Raw genomic sequence first — 19228 nt, 5'->3', positions numbered from 1 at the left:
CAAAGATGGCGAAGAAGAACCGAACTCTTGGTGCCCACTAACCAACTTGCTCTCTCGTACACTCACTGTGGGGTGCACACGTACACCTCGAACTATCTGGCTGGCGGTCACGGCCTGGCCTTGTGGTCCTCCTTGATGACGTGTTGCTGCTGCTGCTGGTGGTGTTGCTGCTGGTGGTGTGGGTGCGGGTGCTGCTGGTGGTGTGGCGGCGGGAGCGGCTGGGGCAGAGGCGGCTGAAGCGGCTGCGGAGGCATGCCGCCCGGGCCGAGGGGCGAGGCCAGGTACGTTGCGCCCGGCTGGTGGCCGTGGCCGTGGTTGGGCATCGCCGGGCCGTGTGGGCGGTAGGCCGACGGATAGATGGGCGCAATCGTGAGGCTCTTGCGCGGCGTCGGCTGCTGCTGTTGGTGGTGGTGGTGGTGCGGCGGCGTGGCGTAAGCCGAGGCGCCCATCGGGCCGCCACCGCTTGACGACGACGACGACGATGGTGACGGTGCGGGCAGGATGGGCGGGCAGCCCGGAGGCACGAAGGGCGCGAAGGAGGACGAAGACCCGTACGACATGGCCGGCTTGATTGGCGCGTTGCCGGCGAAGCCCGACGAAGCGGAAGATGGAGAAGAGGAGGACGACGAGGACGAGGTCGACGTCGGCGCGGGCGGAGAGGCCGATGTCGTCGACGGCGACGACGAGGAGCCTCCGGAGGCCAACGTCGCGTTGCGTTGCGCGATGTTCGACAGCACCGCGGGCTTGTTCTTCCGATACCGCAGTCCGCATCTGATACACAGCACACACGACACGATACGGCACAACACACGACACGACCAACGACACGTAGTCAGGGCCAGTGCGTTCTTGGGCGAATCGGAGGGAAGACGTACGCATTGCAGAGGGTGCCTTTGCCGTTGGGACCCATGCGCCATTCGGGAGTGGTCGCCGTCCCGCAGCTCTGGCACGTTCGGCCAGCCGCTCGCGAGCGCGTCCTCTTCTGGGCGCAATTTCGAATTTCGTAGGTCAGTCGACCACACCCAGTACGCGTTTGCTCTCGTGCGTGTGCGTGTGCGGTGGTGCGCGCGTGCGGTGTGTGTGCGTGTGCGTGTGCGTGTGTATGTACCTTCTGGGGCTCGGCGCCGGTGACGTAGCTCTGCATGTCGGGCGAGAGGGACATGTGGTACTTAAACGTGTACTTGCGCTTCGTGCCATGCTGCAACACGTTTTCCACCACAAGACACCAACAAGAAGCAAGAGAGAGAGAGGTGAGCCACTCTGCACGTGTCGCGTTGCTCATCATCATTTAAAAAAAATTTGCGTGCCCTGCAACACGTCCGCAAAAGGGGAAAGCTGCCGGAAGCCCGCGCTGCCAGGGAGCTGGTTGGGGTGCTTAGGGGGAGCTGGTGGTGTTAGCGGTGGGCGGTACCGGGTCGCTGGGGTCCGGGTCGCCGTCCTCCTCGCCGCCGCCGCCCTCCATGCAGCCGTTACCGTCGTGGTGGTCCTCCTGCTGCTGGTGCTGGTGCTCCTGCTTGATCCGCGCGGCGCCTGCGCTGGGCATGGCCGCCATCGATCCCTGGTGTTGCGCTCGATCGTCTGCGGCTGCTGACGCCGACGAAGAAGACGACGAAGAGGTTGATGACGACGACGATGACGATGGCGACGATGTCGAAGTTGAGGTCGACACCGAAGCCGATGCCGCCAACACGGACGATGGCGACTGCGGCGGGGTGTCACACTTCTTCTCCCGCTTCACGCGTCGCGCGAGGGCGGCGGAGAGGAACGATCGGGACGAGCGCGCCACCGACGCCGGCGAGTTCGCCTGTTCCGCCGTTGTCGTTGTCGCAGCCGTCGCTGTCGCCGTGCTGGGCTGCTTCGGCGCGAGCTTGGGTGACGAGTGCGACTGAGGCGATGACATCGACCCCGACCCCGACGTGGCCGACGCTGGCGGCGGCGTAGCGACGGGCGCGGCGACGGGCGACTGTAGAGGCGAGGTCAGGCCCACGACGGGCGGCGTCGGCGGATAGCCATATGTCGCCGGTGGTGGAGGACACCCGCCACGCAGGCCGCCGCCGCCCATCATTCCGCCCATGCTGGCGGCGCCGTAGGCCGTGGGGATCGGCTGGCGGTGCTGCTGCCCATGACCGCCGCCAGCCGTGGGCGACGGCGCGCGCTGGTGGTGGTCGCCGCTATTGCCGCCGCCGCCCTGGTAGTAGTGCTGGTAGTAGGGCTGGGTCGCTGTGGCGGGCGACTGCGCAGGCGACGGCGACGGCGAGTGAGACGGCGATGGCGGGGGCTGCAGCGGGCTGGCGACGGCCCCGGCGGCCGCGCCGAAGGGAGACGACGCCGACGCCGCCGACGACGACGAGGAGGGCAGCGGGGCGGAGGCTCGTCGGGTGCCGGGGTGAGCAGCTGCCTGGCCGACGGCGAGCGGGGACGAGGGGATCGGGAAGGAGGGCAGCGAGGAGGACGAGGGCAGCCACGCGTAGGCGTTGGCGGGCGAGGGCGACGGTGACGGCATGGGGTTGCCGAGGAAGGGAGAGGCATAGGGCTGGTCGAGCGGCGTGGGCGGCGCGTAGTGCTGGGTCGGAAGATGATGATTATGATGAGGATGAGGCTGAGGATGTTGAGAATGGGGATGAGGATGTTGAGAAGGATGGTGGTGCTGGTAGTAGTGGGAGGGATAGGTGGCGTGCAGATCGAAGGAAGGTGGAGGCAGGCTCGAAAACGAAGATGAAGAAGATGGCGGGAAAGGCGCAGAGGAGGGGTTGGTGGCGAAAGAAGTAGAAGAAGGGGGCGACGAGAGGGAGGGCGACGAGGATGAGCGACGAAAGAAGAGGGGCGGCGAGGGCAGCAGCTGGATGGGTGGAGGCACTGACGGCGTAGTCATGGGCGCGGCCATGCCAAGGTTGCCCAACATGGCCGCCCCGGGCAAGTTGTACAAGTCGCCGCGACCGTTGTTGTTGTTGCCAGGGTAGTAGTGGGGCTGAGGAGGATAATGGTGGTGCCCAAAGTCGTCGCGGTGGTGAGGATGAAGATGGTGGTCGTGGTCGTGGGGCTGTTGGTCATAGTCGTCCGCGTCACAACCGAACTCGTCGCCCACAACGCAGTCGCGCATGTGGGCTGGTGGCGTGTATCGATTGTACTGGTTGTGGTGGCGAGGTTGAGGCGGCTGGGTGGAGGGCTGTGGCGGCTGGGTGGGTTGTGGTGGCGGCTGAGGCTGCTGCGGCTGCAGCTCCATTGGAGATGGTGGAGAGGGGGGACAGCTGCTCGTTCGTTCGCGGTAGAAGAAGAAAGAAAAAGAAAGAAGATGATGTTGAAGGACGTTGGTTGAGGCCTCCTCGTTCCGGTTTAGGCACAACCACCTGAGAACCTAAAATAAATATGATAATGGCTGTTGGCTTGCTGGTTGATGTGAGGGTAGTGAGCCGGTTCGCTTTCTGCGTGTGTTTGTTTTTCTTTGCACACAAGGGTTGACCGAGGCTCAGCGGCTTGAGCCTCTGCGGGTATCGAGGAGAGCAGAAGAGGGAATGCGCGTCTGAGGCCAGAGCCGCGCTCAGTTGTACCGCGCCAGGCAGCCCAGAGAGGGGGCAGAGCTGGTGGTCTGTGGCGCCACAGAGAAGGGGAGGGAACGAGAAGGGCAGAAGAGTTGTGACACCACAACAGCTACTCGAGTGCGCGCAGCCGGTGGTGGTCTGGGAACGCGAGGCGTCTCCCTTCACGCGTGCGTTTGTTTGCCACCAGGACGAACCAACTCGCCTCTTCCCGCGGTCACGTGCTGTCGCCCCAACTTTGTTACCCAGACGCACGAAAACAGACCCGACCATTAACAGAGAAAATGGAAAGAAACCCATTTCCTCTGCTCACCCTAACCTTTGATTGGCTAAACACAGAAATCGCGCGAAAACCCAATGAAATTTCGATGTTGTGCCCGCGCTCTGTCTGCCAGGTTGCTGTTCCAGGCGACCAGCCTTTGGGCCGTGCAACAAGCCTTGAAGACTTTGTTGTGGCCGACAGCTCGAGCTCCTACTGATGCGCGGCCTGGTGCTGCTTGGTGAGGTAGTGGAGGAGGATGAGGAGACCGGCCCCAGTGAGCAGGTACATCCCGGTCTTCTTGTGCTGGCTCATCTCCTGCTTCTGGTCCTGGACGTCAAGACAAAATGGTAAACACCAGCTATCATCAGCATCGGCAAGAAGCGAAAATGCCAACCTTGTCTTCGGTGGCGGGTGGTGGTGCGGGGATGGCGGGGAAGTCCTGGCCGAAGTAGAGCGTCATCACTCGCTTGCAGAAGGCCTGGGCATCATCAAAAAGAAGAAACACTTGATTATGAATAGGCGGCACGACTGGACGAAGGTTGGTGATACAGTGTTGATCTTACCTCGAGGTTCTTGTGCTGGAGCAGCCGCGATCGCAGCTTGTGTGACTGAGGTGCGACCAGGTGGATGGCCAAGTGACCGAACGCCACAGCGTCGAGGCTGCTCAGGCTAATGATCACAAAACGTTAATAAACAAGAAATAGGATGAGAGGTCATCGCCACACGGGTGACCATGGTGGTACCTGTCGCCAAAGAAGAAGTGCTTGTCTCCAAGGAAATCGGCGAGAGCCGCGTAGCACTCTTCGGCGTCGTTGTAAACCTGATCACAATAGGCGTGCGGGTGAGGTCATTGCCAGAGGCTCTGGCCTCGAGAGACGTGTGCAAACACCAAACGCAGCGCACGTGTGCTTAAGAACCACACACCTTTTCGTCTTGGGTAAGATTAAGCGTGTAGAGGTACGACTGAACATTGCGTTGCTTCAGCCGAGGCAGCACATATCTGTCGTGTGTCCGTGCGTGCGTGCGCGTGTCATGTGTGTCGTGCGTGTGCGTGTGCGGTCATTGCCTTAGCGACACGTTGAGCACAAGAGGTACTCGTTCGTCGTACCCCAAGGGAAACACCATGGAGTTGAAGTGGGGGAGGACCAACGTCTGGCCCATGTTCTGCTTCTCGGCCCACCAGTTGTACAGCTGCACGCACAGGGTGACGCATTGCGACCACGAGTCATGTTGAGTTCCACGCGCGGTGATAGAAAGGAGGGCATAGAGCGCACCAGTGTCGGGTGGAGCTTGGTCTCGATGAGGTGGATGAAAGCTGCGGCCGTGGCCTTCTGCTCGGCGTTCAGCGCGCTGTCGAGCGACTTGCCAGTCTGCCCAAAAACATCGAAAAACGCAGTGAGCTCACACGCTGAGTGTTTTGTGATAGGTAAGTGCGTAGTCGTTTTGACGCGGTGTCGCACCTTGTTGCCCACATAGGTGAAGATGGCGTTCGTGCCGGCGACGTAGTCATCGCCGAGCTGTACCAAAGGGAGGTTCGCTGCGAACGACGAGCACCACGACTATCAGTGATGACCGTGACAGTCGCGAGCGAGTGCGGCACCACACATGGCGCAACGCCAACACGCGGTGCACGACACAGCAACAAAGCGGAGAGACGCACAGGTGGGAGACACGTCGGGATTGTTAGAAGGCACCTCCTCGAACGTGACGCCGGCCAACCGCATGTACGCCTGCGGCCACGCAAAATCGAGTGTCAGATTTAATCTGCGGTTTTCGCGATGAATGCAATTTGGGGGGTTACCTGAGCGGAGAGGCAGAAGGGATCGAACGACGGAAGCTCCCATCGTGCGCCGTACTGGTGCAGCTTCAATACCGCAGGTGCAGCAGACGATGATGAAGAAGCCATCTGTGAATTGCTGTGATAAAAGATTTCAAAAATCGAGAGAAATAACAACAGCCCTTTCCTCGAATTTACCTTATTGGGAAAATGGAAGATAAAATCAACATAAATACAATAAATCACAATTATAACAAAGCCCACGCGCTTGCATTCAAGGCGCTGCTGATGGAGATGAAAGCCGCTACGCCGGCAGCATCTGCAGGGAGGGGAAAGAACGGGAAGAAGAGGCAGAAGACGCGCTCGGCAGCGCCCGATGAGCCGTTGCCGAAGCCAGGTTGCCCGCCCCACTGCCGCTTCCGCCTCTACTATGCCCTTTTCATCGACTACGCCGCCGCTGTCGTGGGTGCCACCCAAGAGACTCCCAATCTCGAAATCGCTGTAGCGCAATCATCGCACACGGCGGAAGATGAGAATGAGAATGGAGGCGCGCGAGTAGAGGTCGAAGAAGAAGAGGAGGGAGGAATGTGGGGCTGGGCGGCGGAGGCGGGCGAAGAGCTGCACAGGAGTGGAAGCTACGGCAAGGGGACGCTCTCCCGCAGCCAGCCCACGTTCGGGCGGAGCCGACCACCAACCGCGGCAGCTCGTCACCGTACGCTCTCCATCCACCAGCACACGATTTCATGTCGCGGGCCACGCACCACAGTGGCTGACAAACGTACAAGGAGGCGGGCAGCGAGCAGAACCGGTGCAGGCGGAGGGCGAGGACAATCGGGCCAAGCGCGAGCGTGCTGGTTTCCACCGAAAGCGCGATCAGCCCGCTGCTCGGCCTCACAAGTGCGCTACCGCTTCCCCTTGCATGGCGCTTGCCCCTCTACTAAAGGTCATGTTGTGTTCACGCTTCGTGTGTGTCGTGTCTGTCGTTCAGAAGACAGCGATTCGAGGCGACCGAAACGGTCCCACCCGATGAGCTGGCAGTTGGTCGTGTGCCAGCGCCACCAGGTGACCGTGGTGCCCTACAATGGCCTGACGCCGCGGAAGACCGGTCGCGGGGCCAGCATCGAGGCTGGTGGGACCTATCGACCACATGCCCCTACCTGCAGATGGACGAGGACGAACGAGAGCTGCTCAAGCTGGCCCGAACGCGTCATGACGTGGCATCGGCCGATTCTGACGCCTTGCTAGACGAACCCGCCGCCGTCGCTCGTATGCTGCGCGGGGCAGGCTTTCTGGGCCGGTCGGCCGAGGCCAGCGACGCGCAAGCGGCGGCGGCGACGGCGACGGAGGAAGAAGGAGCGGTGATGACGATGGCGGAGACGTCGTCTCCACTAGAGAATGGCGAGTTCCTGCAGTTGGGGCTGGAGGAGACGTTCTACTTGATCGCCGAGTTGCGTTGTCTCAAGGTGATACGCATCGATCGAGCCCAACCACCGCAGCCAAGCGCACAGGTGCCAAACCAACAATCGCTGCTGGTGGTGGTCGTGTGCACTTGGCAAGCTCGCCTGTTGACACGTGCTGCGCTGCGTGAACAGGCGTGGCGATTCATGGGCGTGGACGAGTGTTGGTCGGCGTTTTGTGCTGCACAGGGCGGCTTTGCCTACACCTACGCCGCCTACCGACACTATCGGCAACACAACTGGGTCCATACCTTAGCTGTTGTGTGTGTGTGTGTGTGTGTGTGTCGTGTGTGTGTGTGTGTCGCGATAGTGTCGTTGACCTAAAGTTCTGTTGCACCCACAGGTGGTAAAATCAGGCATCAAGTACGGCACGGACTTCGTGCTCTACCGAAGAGGACCCGCCCACTACCACGCCGAGTGGAGCGTGGTGGTGCAGGCCTCGGGCGAGGGCGTGGTGTGCGGCCAATGGAGCGCTGGCGGCCGGCAGCTCTCCTGGCGCAACCTCGCCACCCTCAACCGCCTCTCCGAACAGGTCGCCAAGGTACACATACTCCACCGCACACGCACACGCGCACTGCCGCACACGGGCATTGATTTTGCAAAATGTTGTGTCGCCTCAGGGGCTGCTGCTGTGCAGTGTGGAGCCAGCGGGCGAGGGCTCCTCCCAGGGCTGGGCGACGAGCGCCGGCTGGCCCGTTCACCAAGCCGTCTACCGCCGGTGGGTGCCCGCCGTCAGCCGAGAGTAACTGCGCACCTACGTGAGCACACGAGAACGGCACCCGGTCGCACAATCAGACCGACCAGACAAAAGAAGACCCTGAACCTTTGTCTCGTTTTACGTTGCAGCTTCGGGTACAACACGATTGGCCAGGCGGGCCACGCACTGACGCGAGCACACGAGAGCGAGCAGCGGCACCCGGTCGCACGACCAGATCGACCAGCACTGATAGCTCGTCTCCCAGTATGGCCTGCACACGCACAACCAAGCCTCCAGTGAGCGAGCAGCGCGTTGGGGGGGAGGGCAGCGAACGTGTATGACGTACTCGTGACAATAGGAGCAGCGGTTGGCCGAGTTGATGTAGTCGACCACGACGGCGGTGAGCTTGCTTTCGTCCAGACAGTTGGACACCACCACGCGTGCGGCCATCTCCTGGAGCGACTTCGCACCTGGTGCACCACCGTTAGCCGCGCTGCATGCAAGCCACCGCACGACCCACGGCATGACACACACACATGGCACGCACCTGTGGGGAAGGGAGCCAGCCTTGGGAGTGGTAGACTGTTGGAGTAGCCGTACATCGCACGACGCGAGATGTGTGCCTTGGGGAGGCTGGTGTCGTGGACCTCGTAGGGCAGCCAGTGCAAGTTGTAGCTCGTGTAGGGCACGAACTCGTTCAACTTTCGCAGATTCCCAATCTGTGGTGATACATGTGTGATCTGTCGCAAAAAGCAGCTGTCAGCCGCGTGTGCGGTCGTGTGCGGTTGTGTGCGGTCGTTCAGTGGTGTAAAGGAAAGCGTAGTACGGCGGAGCGATAGCAGGTGAGCTTGCGAAGGTTACGCAGCTTCCACACGCCACTGGGCAGTCGGTCACCCCCGAAATACGACAAGTTGAGCTCCTCCACATCGTTCGCGAACTGCCCACCACGCCGCCAAGAATGTCATTCATGTGTGCTGCGTGTGTCGCGTGTGTCGCGTGACACGAGTACCTGGCGCCTTTCGGCGTCGGAAAGGGGGAGGTCGGGGTCCAGCCACGGGTGTGGCTTTGGCTGTGGCGGGTCCAGGTTGAGCTCCTTGTGCCACTTGGCCCTTGCCCCCTTCTCCAGCCCCGTCAGTGGCTTCGGCACACGTGCGGCGCTCGCCAGCTGAATCGCGTCATGCCTGGCCGAGGCCGCCAACAGCAGCTGGCCCCGCCCACCCACCCACACCCACCACCCAAGACACCAGGGGGCGTCCTGCTGCTCCGTGTTGGGGGGGGGCGCAGGCGTACTTCGCGCCTCTCAGGTTCAGAGAGGGGTTCACCCTGCTGGAAGAAGGGGAATGGGACGATGGCGAACTCGTACTCCGCTTTCTCCTCCTCTCGTGCTTCTGTGTGGAGTTGGTCCATCTGGTGGGTGTTGCGGAGACTGCAAGTTCAGTTACTGTGGCGCACTGGCCAACAGCATTCCATGAAACAATAAAAAAGATAAAAAAATGGTAAACAAAAAAAAGAGCTGAACCTGAAGGAAGAAGAGGAAGAAGATGAACATTTTCAAGAGGCAGACGCCGGAGGAGGCCATGCGAGAGAGCAAGCGGGACATTCGCAGGGGGCAACGCGACATTGAGCGAGATGTGCGCGAGATGGAGAGGCAGGAGAAGCAATTGATTATCGAAATCAAGGCGCTGGCCAAGAAAGGCGACAACGCCTCTGCCAAGATCATGACAAAGCAACTTCTCAATGTGCGCAAGCAGAAGGAGAAGCTCCTCACGTCCAAAGGTGCACCTTCTCCTACAATTTTCATTTTACAAAAGATGCAGATCATCCATCGATTGGCTGCTTACGCACGTGGCCTGGTGCGATGCAATGTCGGCGCAGGGCGGTTGACGTCTGTATCGGTGCAGCAGACGTCAATGAAGGCCAACATGACAGTCCAGAAGGCCATGGGCGGCGCGGCCAAGGCGATGGCCGTCTCCAACAAGCAGATGGACATGCAGAAGATGCAGGCCACGCTCCAGCAGTTCGAGAAGCAGCAACAGCTCGCCTCCATGACGGAAGAGTATGAACCAACGTCGCTGCCGTTGGCCTTGCTCTCATCGTTCTAAGTATCATTGTGGTGTTGTGTTGCGTGCTGTGTAGGATGATGGATGACATGCTCGAGGATGAATTCGAAGATGAGGAGTCCGACCAGGTGCTGGACCAAGTGCTCGATGAGATCGGACTCGACCTCAACACTTCGGTACGACACACACACATCACACAACACACACGCGCGCGGGCGCGACACGCAGACGCACTGATGGCGGGGGTTGGTCGTGGTTGCAGTTGTCGACCAAGAACCCAGCGACCGGGTCACTGGCCCAGTCCGCAAGCGAGGACGCAGCTCTCGAAGCGGAGATGAAGAAGCTTCTCGGCGCGTAGGAGTCCAAATGTCTGTTTCTGTTTTTGCTGCCCCCTGGAACGATGAAATACTGTACATACGTTACACCACCTCGTGCACACAACCTCCTCTTCATCTTCTAGTCATTTTTTTATTGTTTATTGTTCATTGTTTTTTATTGATTTCTCAGCGCCAGTCCTTTTTAGGGCTTGACGCCTCCTCCATGGGGCGGAAGGTGAGAAGGTGCGGCGAAGAGGAGCGGAAGAGAGATGCACGGTCTGCCCGGGGTCTGCGTCTGGGGTGTTGTCGTTCCCGTTGTGCTCCTGTGGCTGCACGCAGGCGTTGGGGAGGGCATGACGACGGACGCCTCCCAGACCGCCATCTTGAATCGGTTCAACGAGCTTCGTGCCGCCTTCAGTGTAGCCCCCGTCACGTGGGACAACACCGCTGAGGGCGTGGCGCAAGGTAGGCCTCTCTATCTTCTTCTTATCAATTTGTTTTTCATTTCAATAAAATCACAATGCGCCGCAGCCTGGGCGGACACTTGCCCTGCGGGCCACAACAGCGTGCCGTACGGCGAAGTGATCGCCTGGAATTATCTTTCTGATCCAACGGCCTCGGCGCTCATGGCGGCCGACCAGTGGTACGACGAGGTGAACCTGTGGAACTGCCAGCACGCCAACTGCTCAGGTTCGGGCTCACCCACCCTACTGCGTTCTCACACGTGTGTCATGTGTGTCGTGTCGTGTGTGAGACTGAGTTCCTCTTAATCCCCACATTGTGTTTGGTGTGTTGCACAGGCGTGTGCGGTCACTACTTGCTGCTGATGTCGGAGAAAGTCACGCGGATCGGTTGCGGGAACCTCAACTCAGGCTGCTCTCGCGCCACAGCAACCATCGTCTGCAACATGGTCCTCCTGTCCGGCTTTTCCTTCACCACTCGCCCATTCCCTCGTACGCTGCCCTCGCACACGCACTTCTCTGTGTGCGTTTGCTCATATTGTGAGCTTCGACGGTGCCAGTGACGCGATGCCCGAACTACCCGTACTTTAGCGACACTCCGTTCAGGCTGGCCATCACGATCAACACCACGCGCAAGGCCTACGTGAAGTCTGAACTCCAGGCCGCCGTCAGCACCGCAGCGCAGCTGGACGACCCCAACCGGGTCTACGTGGAGAGCACTGTAGATCTGTCAGGAGGTACTCCTCTCTCATATTGGAAGCCAGTCCCAGCCGCATTGAACGTTTTTTTCTCATCAACTACTGTGTGTGTCGTGTGTGTCGTGTGTGTCGTGTGTGTCGTGTGTGTCGTGTGTGTCGTGTGTGTCGTGTGTGTCGTGTGTGTCGTGTGTGTCGTGTGTGTCGTGTGTGTCGTGTGTCGTGTCGTGTGTGTGTCGTGTGTGTCGTGTATCGTGGGTGCCGTGTTGTATGTGTCGTATGTGGTCGAGCAGGGCGCAAGAAGGTGGTCATATACATCGTCCCGTTCCGCACGTCATCCGGCCGAGGTGCGGCCGAGTCGCTCGTCTCCCTGGTGAACAGCAGGGACCCCTCCCTCAACGTCGCCCAACTCTACGCCACCGAGGCGGCCTTCGTCACCGCCGGCAGCGGCGGCGGCACCGACTCGGGAAGCAATGACGCCCAGGGCAGCAGTGGCGGCGGGGCAGACGGCGGCGCAATCGCCGCCGGGGTGCTGGTTCCGCTCATTGTCATCGGGCTGCTCGTGGCCGTCATCGTGGCTGTCGTCGTGTGGAAGAAGCGCGGCGGCGAGCTGCCCGACTTCCTCACCGCGCGGCCAAGCTGGACCTACTGGCCGAGCAAGCCCAGCCCGGGGCTTCCCAATGACCGCAGAAGCCCGGTGTTCGACGGCGTGCTGTCGCCCGGGTCACGGAGGGACACCCTCAACGACATGTACGCACCCGAGAGCGGCAACACCTACCGAGGCTGAAGCGCCCGAGAGAGCCGGCCTGGCACAAGAGGACTGTACAAACAAAGAACTACTAACCATATTTTGCGTGACATTTAGATCTTGAAACATATAAATATATAAATATATTTTAAACGGTAACTGTTGGTTGAAAGGTCGTGGGGACCACTCTAAATGGTGACAACTCCGGACATTCTCGGGGAGAATCTCGAGTGCCAAAGGTGTGGTCTTTCTTTGTGGGCCTGAGGCAACGCACAGGGGCGACACCTCATTGGGTCCACCAGCAGCTCTTCTTCCTTTTTGTCAAGTCCAGCGCCTTCTCTCTTCTTTTCGTTATCCCTCCACAGTCATCTTCACACATCTCTCAACAATGGCCTCTCGCGTTCCCGTTGGTGACTCCGCCGCCGCCCAGCAGACGTACGCGAAAGGCCAACACACACATAGTCCTCGATACCTAACTCTCTTGCCGTTCTTCTTTGTGTAGTGGCGCTTTCCACGGCCCCTCGTATGGCCTCGACGCCGAGCTGAAGGACAAGATGGACTCCAAGTACGACGTGGCTCAGGAGCAGAGCATCAGGTACCCCCCCTCTCCACCCCCCACACTTTTGGCCTAGCGAATTGTTGTGAGGCAACCGACCGCCACCTTAACGTTTTTATTATCATTTATTTCATTGGATGCTGCACAGGGAGTGGATGGCCAGCAAGGGCGTGCCCGTCGAGGGTGACTTCCACGCTGCGCTCAAGAACGGCATCAAGCTCTGCGAGTACGTTATTATTATTATTATTTTTGTAACAAATAGGCACCACTCAGTACTGACCCGGTGGTGGTGATGATGAATGTAGGCTGGCCAACGCGCTCCACGCCGGCTCGGTGGCGAGGATTCAGAAGGCCGCGGCGCCCTTCGTGCAGATGGAGAACATCGCCAACTTCCTCAAGGCCGCCGAGCACCTGGGCGTCCGCAAGAACGAGCTCTTCCAGACCGTCGATCTCTTCGAAGGTACTCACGATAATGCCGTGCGTGTCGGGTCGTGTGTGTGCGGTCGTGTGTGCGGTCGTGTGTGTGCGGTGACTGATGGTTGTGTGTGATGGTCACAGCCAAGAACATGTCGGCCGTGCTCGTCACCCTGGGCGCGCTCAAGAGGTCCAAGCCCTAAACCAGCCCAGGCTTGGTCTCTGGTTCACTTCGCACCACCTTTTGCACACGACCCCACCAAGGGGTGGGCAGAGCACAGCCCCCTTGTTGCGTGTTGAATTTTGCACATATAAACTCAACTTTTAAAAAACAAGTTTCTCTTTCTATGCAATTTCTCGTATTATTCTGTTCAGTTAAAAATATAAAAATGGCCCTCACTGTTGGCTGTAACAGTCACGCCGAGAAGAGACGCAACATGCCCTGTACACCGCACACCCACACGCCGCAAAGTAGATGGAACAAGCGACGGCGACGGCGACGGCGACGGCGGCAGACTGGCCGGTGCCGTTAGTGCGGCTTCCGGGCATGACCGGCGAGCCGTTCGACGCCATCTTCGACATGGAGACCAACGACCCCGACGACTACCTCACCCTGTACACCACCCTCTTCGTTTCCTATTGTTATTTTTTATTATGATTTAAATTTTTATTTTTTTAATTGATAAATTCATGAGTTATCAATGAAAAATACTAAAGACATTGGGCAGGTGTTTGCTGGCCGGACATCCGCTGGTGCGTCTGCGTGCGGTGACGATCACGCCGGGCAATCGGACACAGGTCGGCCTCGTGCGCCACACGCTTCGGCTCCTCGACCTGCCGCACCTCAAGATCGGTACCAGTGTGCGGTGTGTGCGGTGTGTGCGGTGTGTGCGGTGTGTGCGGTGTAGTTACTGATGATGAAGCGTGAGCCAGGCTCGAAGGATCCAACGCATGCCAAGAACGCGGTGTCGGGCTTCCACAACAAGGCCCTGGGCATGGACGTACTGCCCCAGGACGACCCTGACGGTACCAGCCACCGCCCACACTTTGCCGAATTCACAAGCCCTGACTGTGCGTGTGCGTCGTGTGTCGCGTGTCGTGGTGCAGGTCTGGGGCAGGACATCATCTACGAGACCATCCAGCAGTACCCCAAGTGCACGATCATCACCGGAGCCCCGCTTACCAACGTGGGCAACGCCATCCGAAAGTATGCCGCACACACGCACACGCGCACACTCGCACACGCACACGCGCACGCACGCACGCGCTTGAGTCATGACGAGAGTGCTGACAACTTCGGCCGAATGCGACTCGCAGATATCCGGACCTGGTGATCGAGCGATGGGTCGCCCAGGGCGGATTCGCCGGCGACAACATTGTACCACCAGGTACTGTTGTGTGTTTGTAATTTGGTGTCGCGTGCGTGTGCGTGCGGTGTTGTGCGTATACGTGCTGTGTGTGTCGTGCTGTGTGTCGTGTTGTGTGTCGTGTCGTGTGACTGTGCTGAGTGGAGTGTTACTGGATCCAATCTTTAGAGTACCGTCTCAAGAAGTTCGAGGGCAAGATCTACTGCCCCACCTTCAACTTTGGCGGTGACTCCAAGGCCGCCACCGAGCTGCTGACGAATCCGCGGGTCAAGCAGCGCGTGCTGGTGTCGAAGAACGTGTGCCACGGGGTGCTGTACAACCGCCACTTCCACGAGCGCCTGGCGCCCTACCGCAGGGACACGAAGGGGCTGGCGGCCATCTACGACGCCATGGACAAGTACCTACGCGGCCGCGGCGAGAAGGCCCTGCACGACCCGCTCGCCGCCTGCGTGGCCATTGACCCCTCCATCGGCCTCTTTGCTCAGGGTACCGCACGCACCGCACGCACCGCACGCACCGCACACGCACACAACACGCGCGCTACAGGTGCTGATGTCTCGCGTGTGCGGTGCAGTGGAGATGCAGCTGAGCAGGGAGCGCGGACACAGCGGGTGGGGCGCCATGCCATCGACCACCTCCACGACCTTCATCTCCGTCCACGTCGACCGCCAACGCTTCGAGGAGGTCTTCCGCATGAGCGAGAAGCGTTCATCGTCGTCTGCTTCCGCCGACGACGAGGCACCGGTGGCGAGCGAGACCGGTGCTGGCCAGGCCCACGACGACAATGAGGAAGAAGGGGAGGCCGAGGCGACACCACCCAGAAGCGCAAAGAGGCCAAGGAAGGATCGTAACAAGCGGATCACGCCGGGCGGCACGGAGTGAGGATCAACTGATGCATCTCCACAGCCACCGCACCGCACACGGTGCGCGGTGGTGCGTGCGCCACCAATAACCGCAGCAGGTGTCTCGAAAAGGAAGAGAAAGCCCCTTGGTGTTAACACCTGGCTACAGTGCTGATCGTGCGGAGCCGGACCTGTCGCTTAAAGCCCTTCCCGCGGAAGAGACCTGTGTCGTGGGTGGATCGCATCTGGCCGCGTAACTGTTCGGCCGCTTGTGGGTGGTCTTCAGGGTGTAGACGCACTCCGAGTAGGCGGCCAGCACTTGCCAGGGTGGCGACGAATGTGTCGATGACGCCAGCGACAGAACGAACCTCCTCCAGCTTCCAGGTCCGGGCGGCTGTGGGGCTGAGCTGCCGTCTTGTAGAAAGTTGGCGAACGAAGGCGAAGTGGGCGGGTGGTGTGGGCCGAGAGGAGCCGCCGACTGCAGGACAACGCCGAACCGGTGTGCTCGCTTCAACACTTGTTGCACTTGGGCAAAAAGAAAGAAAGAAAGAAAGACTGAGCCACCACACAAGAAAGAGGTGTTGGGTCCTAACTGACCAGTGGCATCTGTGCTGACCACTTCTTCCATTTTCCCTCTTCTGCAAGCAGGAAGCAGGCAAGCTGTGTTCGCTCGTTTCCAGAAAGTCTGACGAACTCAGCAGACAAAGTTGACGATTTTGCCGTTGGGCGGAATGACTACCTTTTTGACGTCGCGCTGCCAGAGGGCCTTCTTGCCCACCGCGGACTCGCGCGCATATCGCTCCACGGCCGCCTTGTCGCCGACCTCGGCCGCCGGCATCACGAACGTGCCCCTCGTCTTGCCCTTCACCTGCACCGCCACCACCACCTGCGCACCGGGGCCGCACACCCCACCAGATTACCGGCCGCACACAACCACTACAGCCGCACACGACCACTTGTAAAGCGCACCTCGTCCTTCTTCATGAACTCCTCGTTGGCGACGGGCCACAGCTGGCGCGATAGCTCGGGTGCGGCTGAGCTGCCCGCCCACGCCGACTCGTGGGCTGGCCCGTGGGCCACCAGCGCCTGCCACATCTGGCGACACAACACAACAACACAGCGCACACGACACACGACACACGACACACGACACACGACACACGACACACGACACACACACAACAGTGGAATTGTCGGCGGCGGCCGCTGGTGAAGTTGCGGCGGAGGGGCGCGTACCTCCGACGAGACGTGGGGAGCGAAGGGGTGGAGCAGCAGCACGAGCGAACGCAGTGAGAGGTAGTACTGCGGCGAGTCTGCCGGCACTGTAGAGGTCGGTCGTTGTGTGCGTGTGCGTGTGTGTGTCACAAACTCGGTCATGCGGTGGCGTAGTGCGGTGTGGGTGTGAGTGTGGTACGAGTGGTGATCTTGTTGGAGAGCTTCATGAGGTCGGCCACCGCCGTGTTGAACGAATAGGGCGCAGCGTCCAATGCCTGGGCGTCCCCCCCTCCCAATCAGCCCACTTCGATCGAAAATATATTTGTTAAAATTAATAAAAAAAAGTGGCTTACCTTGGTCACGCTGGTGATGGTCTCGTGGGTGAGCGCCAGCAGGTCCTTCTCCTCCTTGGCCCGCTCAGTCACTGCAATCAATCAACCATTAATATGGCGTTATATAAAGTGTGTGCGGTGCAATGTGCGGCGGTGCGTGTGCGTGTGCGTGTGCGGCGGTGCGTGTGCGTGTGCGATGGCCCGCGTGCCGGTACCGGAGAATAAGAGGAGGTACCTGAGGGCGGGGGTGATGGGGTGTCGGCGGAGGGGTCGCGTTGGACGAAGGTGTTGACGAGGTTCCAAAGGCGCCCGATCCAGCGATAGGCGCCCGTGATCCCCGCATTCTCCCACTCGAGCTCTGTAGGTCGCCCACAGCTGCGCATGAGCAAACCGCACACGCACACGGATACGACCACACCGCACACGCACACGCACGACCGCACACGCACATGCTCGTACCAAGATGCGGCGGAGCCTTGAAGAGAACGAAGAGTCGCGCTGTATCGGCGCCCCACTCGTCCACGATCCTCTAGGATTCATTAATTATTTTTTATTAGCATTAATTATTTTTATTTTGTTTGTATTTGTATTTGTATAATTATTCTTATTCTTATTGTTATTGTTATATTTATTGTTATGTCAGGGGAAGAAGGGGGCGTACGTCGGGGTCGACGCCGTTGTACTTGGACTTGGACATCTTCTCCCACGAGATGGCCACCTCCTGGTTGGTCGGCTTGTGAATGAACTTGTCGCCCACCTTCTCGACCGTGTCGGGCTTGAGGAAGGCGCCCGTGTGCGGATCCTATATCGTGTGTGTGCGGCGTTACACGATGACACGACACGACACACGCACGACCGCACACACGCACGGCTTACCTTGAAGGTGCGGCCTTGGACCATGCCCTGGGTGAGCAGGTTGGGGAAGGGCTCGGAGAAGTTGAGGTGGCCCTGGGCGTGGAGGAACTTGGTGATGAAGCGCGAGTAGAGGAGGTGCAGGATGGCGTGCTCGATCCCGCCAATGTAGACGTCGATCGGCATCCACTTGTTCGTCACCGCCTTGTCGAACGGTCTGCACACAAATCCTCTGAGCTTCATGTGCGTGCGCTGTGTGTGTGTGTGTGTGTGTGGGGTGAAAGAACGTACGCGTCGGTGTTGTTGGCGTCGGGATAGCGCAGGAAATACCACGACGAGTCCACGAACGTGTCCATCGTATCCGTCTCCCGCTTGGCTCGTCCTCCGCACCTGGAATTCAAAACAACACACGAACGCGCGACACGACACACACGACACACACGACACACACGACACACACGACACACACGGTCAGTTATTGGCCCATATATATTGGGCGCGGGGGAGGGGGAGTACTTGGGGCAGTCGGTGTGGAGCCAGTGCTCGAGCGAGCCCAGCGGCGATCCGCCCCGGCCCGAGAATTCGAGGCCATCTACGGGCAGCACCACCGGCAGATCCTTCTCGGGCACCGGCACCACCCCGCAGTCGGCCTCGCAGTAGACCATCGGTATCGGCGCGCCCCAGTACCTGCCACGAAGCAATCAAACTATGAGCGTGCGCGTGTGCGGTGGTGCGTGTGCGTGTGCGGTCGTGCCTTCCGTGTGGTGTGTGTGTGTGTACCGTTGGCGTGAGATGAGCCAGTCCCTGAGTCGGTAGTTGGTGTATTCGCCGCCGACGCCCTGTTCGCCGAGAATGCGGAGCAGCTTGCGCCGGGCCTCCTCCGACGTGAGGTTGTCGAGCTCGGGGCCGCTGTTCACGACCCGCCCCTCGCCGCAGAACGGGTCGCCCTCCTTGTGCTCCTCCTGCACCCCGCCATCGACAATCTACAATCAGTCGAAGAACGAAGAACGAAGAACGACGAACGAAGAACGAAGAAGGTAAGTGGAGGGAAGCGGAGGGAAACTGTGTGCTGGTCGGGGGTGATGACGGTCTTGATGGGCAGATCGAACTGCTTGGCAAATTCGTAGTCCCGTGTGTCGTGCGCTGGCACCGCCATCACAGCTCCCTGTCACACACGCCCGCGTCCAAGCGTAAGACACACATACGCGCGCGCGACACATCACGGCCGATTACCTCTCCGTAGTCCATCAGCACGTAGTCCGCAATGTAGACCGGGAGTGATTCCTTGGTGACGGGGTGCACGGCAGTCACGCCCGGCAGCTTCATTCCTGGTGTCGACGACACACGATGTGACGCGCGTGAGCAACCCGCCGACGGCGGAAAGACGAGTGAACTGATTTCACTTTAAGCGGCTGCGCACCCTTCTTGGACTTGCCGTAGTCCTCCTGCAGGGAGCGCTTGGACTTGGCGAACTCGTCCACAAACGCGCGCAGCTTGGCGTCTTCGGTGTTCTGTTGTGTGCGGTGGTGCGGTGGTGCGGTGGTGCGGTGGTGCGGTGGTGCGGTGGTGCGGTGGTGCGGTGGTGCGGTGGTGCGGTGGTGCGGTGGTGCGGTGGTGCGGTGGTGCGGTGGTGCGGGTGG

General features: G+C 60.0%; 9 protein-coding genes across 9 annotated transcripts in view; 5 read left to right on the top strand and 4 right to left on the bottom strand.

The window, feature by feature from the left end:
- Positions 1 to 107: 107 nt before the first annotated feature.
- Positions 108 to 3223, bottom strand: ACA1_188250 (GATA zinc finger domain containing protein; the record flags this gene model as incomplete). The annotated part of the gene is made up of 4 exons (XM_004337853.1): positions 108 to 771; positions 876 to 982; positions 1109 to 1198; positions 1412 to 3223. The coding sequence occupies 4 exons, from the start codon at positions 3221 to 3223 to the stop codon at positions 108 to 110; spliced, it is 2673 nt and encodes an 890-aa protein (XP_004337901.1).
- Positions 3224 to 4008: 785 nt separating this feature from the next.
- Positions 4009 to 5704, bottom strand: ACA1_188240 (metaxin 1, putative; the record flags this gene model as incomplete). Its single annotated transcript, XM_004337852.1, has 10 exons — positions 4009 to 4125; positions 4193 to 4276; positions 4362 to 4458; positions 4542 to 4618; positions 4723 to 4798; positions 4907 to 4989; positions 5073 to 5168; positions 5259 to 5315; positions 5493 to 5528; positions 5600 to 5704. The coding sequence occupies 10 exons, from the start codon at positions 5702 to 5704 to the stop codon at positions 4009 to 4011; spliced, it is 828 nt and encodes a 275-aa protein (XP_004337900.1).
- Positions 5705 to 5863: 159 nt separating this feature from the next.
- On the top strand, positions 5864 to 7778 carry ACA1_188230 (tRNA intron endonuclease, catalytic Cterminal subfamily protein; the record flags this gene model as incomplete). Its single annotated transcript, XM_004337851.1, has 6 exons — positions 5864 to 6287; positions 6379 to 6472; positions 6564 to 7083; positions 7168 to 7275; positions 7376 to 7573; positions 7653 to 7778. 6 exons carry the CDS (start codon positions 5864 to 5866, stop codon positions 7776 to 7778), a joined length of 1470 nt encoding a protein of 489 aa, XP_004337899.1.
- Positions 7779 to 7867: 89 nt separating this feature from the next.
- Positions 7868 to 9136, bottom strand: ACA1_188220 (uncharacterized protein; the record flags this gene model as incomplete). The annotated part of the gene is made up of 6 exons (XM_004337850.1): positions 7868 to 8000; positions 8076 to 8199; positions 8277 to 8448; positions 8556 to 8666; positions 8739 to 8933; positions 9020 to 9136. The coding sequence occupies 6 exons, from the start codon at positions 9134 to 9136 to the stop codon at positions 7868 to 7870; spliced, it is 852 nt and encodes a 283-aa protein (XP_004337898.1).
- Positions 9137 to 9270: 134 nt separating this feature from the next.
- Positions 9271 to 10147, top strand: ACA1_188210 (charged multivesicular body protein 2a, putative; the record flags this gene model as incomplete). The annotated part of the gene is made up of 4 exons (XM_004337849.1): positions 9271 to 9505; positions 9605 to 9785; positions 9866 to 9965; positions 10052 to 10147. The coding sequence occupies 4 exons, from the start codon at positions 9271 to 9273 to the stop codon at positions 10145 to 10147; spliced, it is 612 nt and encodes a 203-aa protein (XP_004337897.1).
- Positions 10148 to 10375: 228 nt separating this feature from the next.
- On the top strand, positions 10376 to 12049 carry ACA1_188200 (SCPlike extracellular subfamily protein; the record flags this gene model as incomplete). Its single annotated transcript, XM_004337848.1, has 5 exons — positions 10376 to 10571; positions 10638 to 10796; positions 10907 to 11059; positions 11128 to 11304; positions 11556 to 12049. 5 exons carry the CDS (start codon positions 10376 to 10378, stop codon positions 12047 to 12049), a joined length of 1179 nt encoding a protein of 392 aa, XP_004337896.1.
- Positions 12050 to 12398: 349 nt separating this feature from the next.
- On the top strand, positions 12399 to 13183 carry ACA1_188190 (the record flags this gene model as incomplete). The annotated part of the gene is made up of 5 exons (XM_004337847.1): positions 12399 to 12445; positions 12513 to 12605; positions 12715 to 12792; positions 12872 to 13026; positions 13125 to 13183. The coding sequence occupies 5 exons, from the start codon at positions 12399 to 12401 to the stop codon at positions 13181 to 13183; spliced, it is 432 nt and encodes a 143-aa protein (XP_004337895.1).
- Positions 13184 to 13560: 377 nt separating this feature from the next.
- ACA1_188180 (Inosine-uridine preferring nucleoside hydrolase superfamily protein) lies at positions 13561 to 15229 on the top strand (the record flags this gene model as incomplete). The annotated part of the gene is made up of 7 exons (XM_004337846.1): positions 13561 to 13611; positions 13779 to 13841; positions 13889 to 14006; positions 14088 to 14187; positions 14298 to 14368; positions 14516 to 14833; positions 14922 to 15229. 7 exons carry the CDS (start codon positions 13561 to 13563, stop codon positions 15227 to 15229), a joined length of 1029 nt encoding a protein of 342 aa, XP_004337894.1.
- Positions 15230 to 15883: 654 nt separating this feature from the next.
- The window catches only part of ACA1_188170 (leucine-tRNA ligase), a gene marked incomplete at both ends in the record, with an annotated part of 5452 nt that continues 2107 nt past the window's right edge, over positions 15884 to 19228 (bottom strand). The window contains 15 exons of the mRNA XM_004337845.1: positions 15884 to 16057; positions 16159 to 16284; positions 16426 to 16502; positions 16604 to 16679; positions 16758 to 16828; positions 16972 to 17094; positions 17196 to 17265; positions 17398 to 17538; positions 17613 to 17805; positions 17880 to 17978; positions 18105 to 18275; positions 18369 to 18571; positions 18652 to 18753; positions 18822 to 18916; positions 19009 to 19099. Of these exons, the coding sequence (XP_004337893.1) occupies positions 15884 to 16057; positions 16159 to 16284; positions 16426 to 16502; positions 16604 to 16679; positions 16758 to 16828; positions 16972 to 17094; positions 17196 to 17265; positions 17398 to 17538; positions 17613 to 17805; positions 17880 to 17978; positions 18105 to 18275; positions 18369 to 18571; positions 18652 to 18753; positions 18822 to 18916; positions 19009 to 19099 (1812 nt within the window). The remainder of the gene's footprint in view (positions 16058 to 16158; positions 16285 to 16425; positions 16503 to 16603; positions 16680 to 16757; positions 16829 to 16971; positions 17095 to 17195; positions 17266 to 17397; positions 17539 to 17612; positions 17806 to 17879; positions 17979 to 18104; positions 18276 to 18368; positions 18572 to 18651; positions 18754 to 18821; positions 18917 to 19008; positions 19100 to 19228) is intronic.

Source organism: Acanthamoeba castellanii, assembly GCF_000313135.1.
Source record: "Acanthamoeba castellanii str. Neff unplaced genomic scaffold scf7180000084747, whole genome shotgun sequence".
NCBI lineage: Eukaryota > Discosea > Longamoebia > Acanthamoebidae > Acanthamoeba > Acanthamoeba castellanii.
This window is presented reverse-complemented; position numbering and strand designations above follow the sequence as displayed.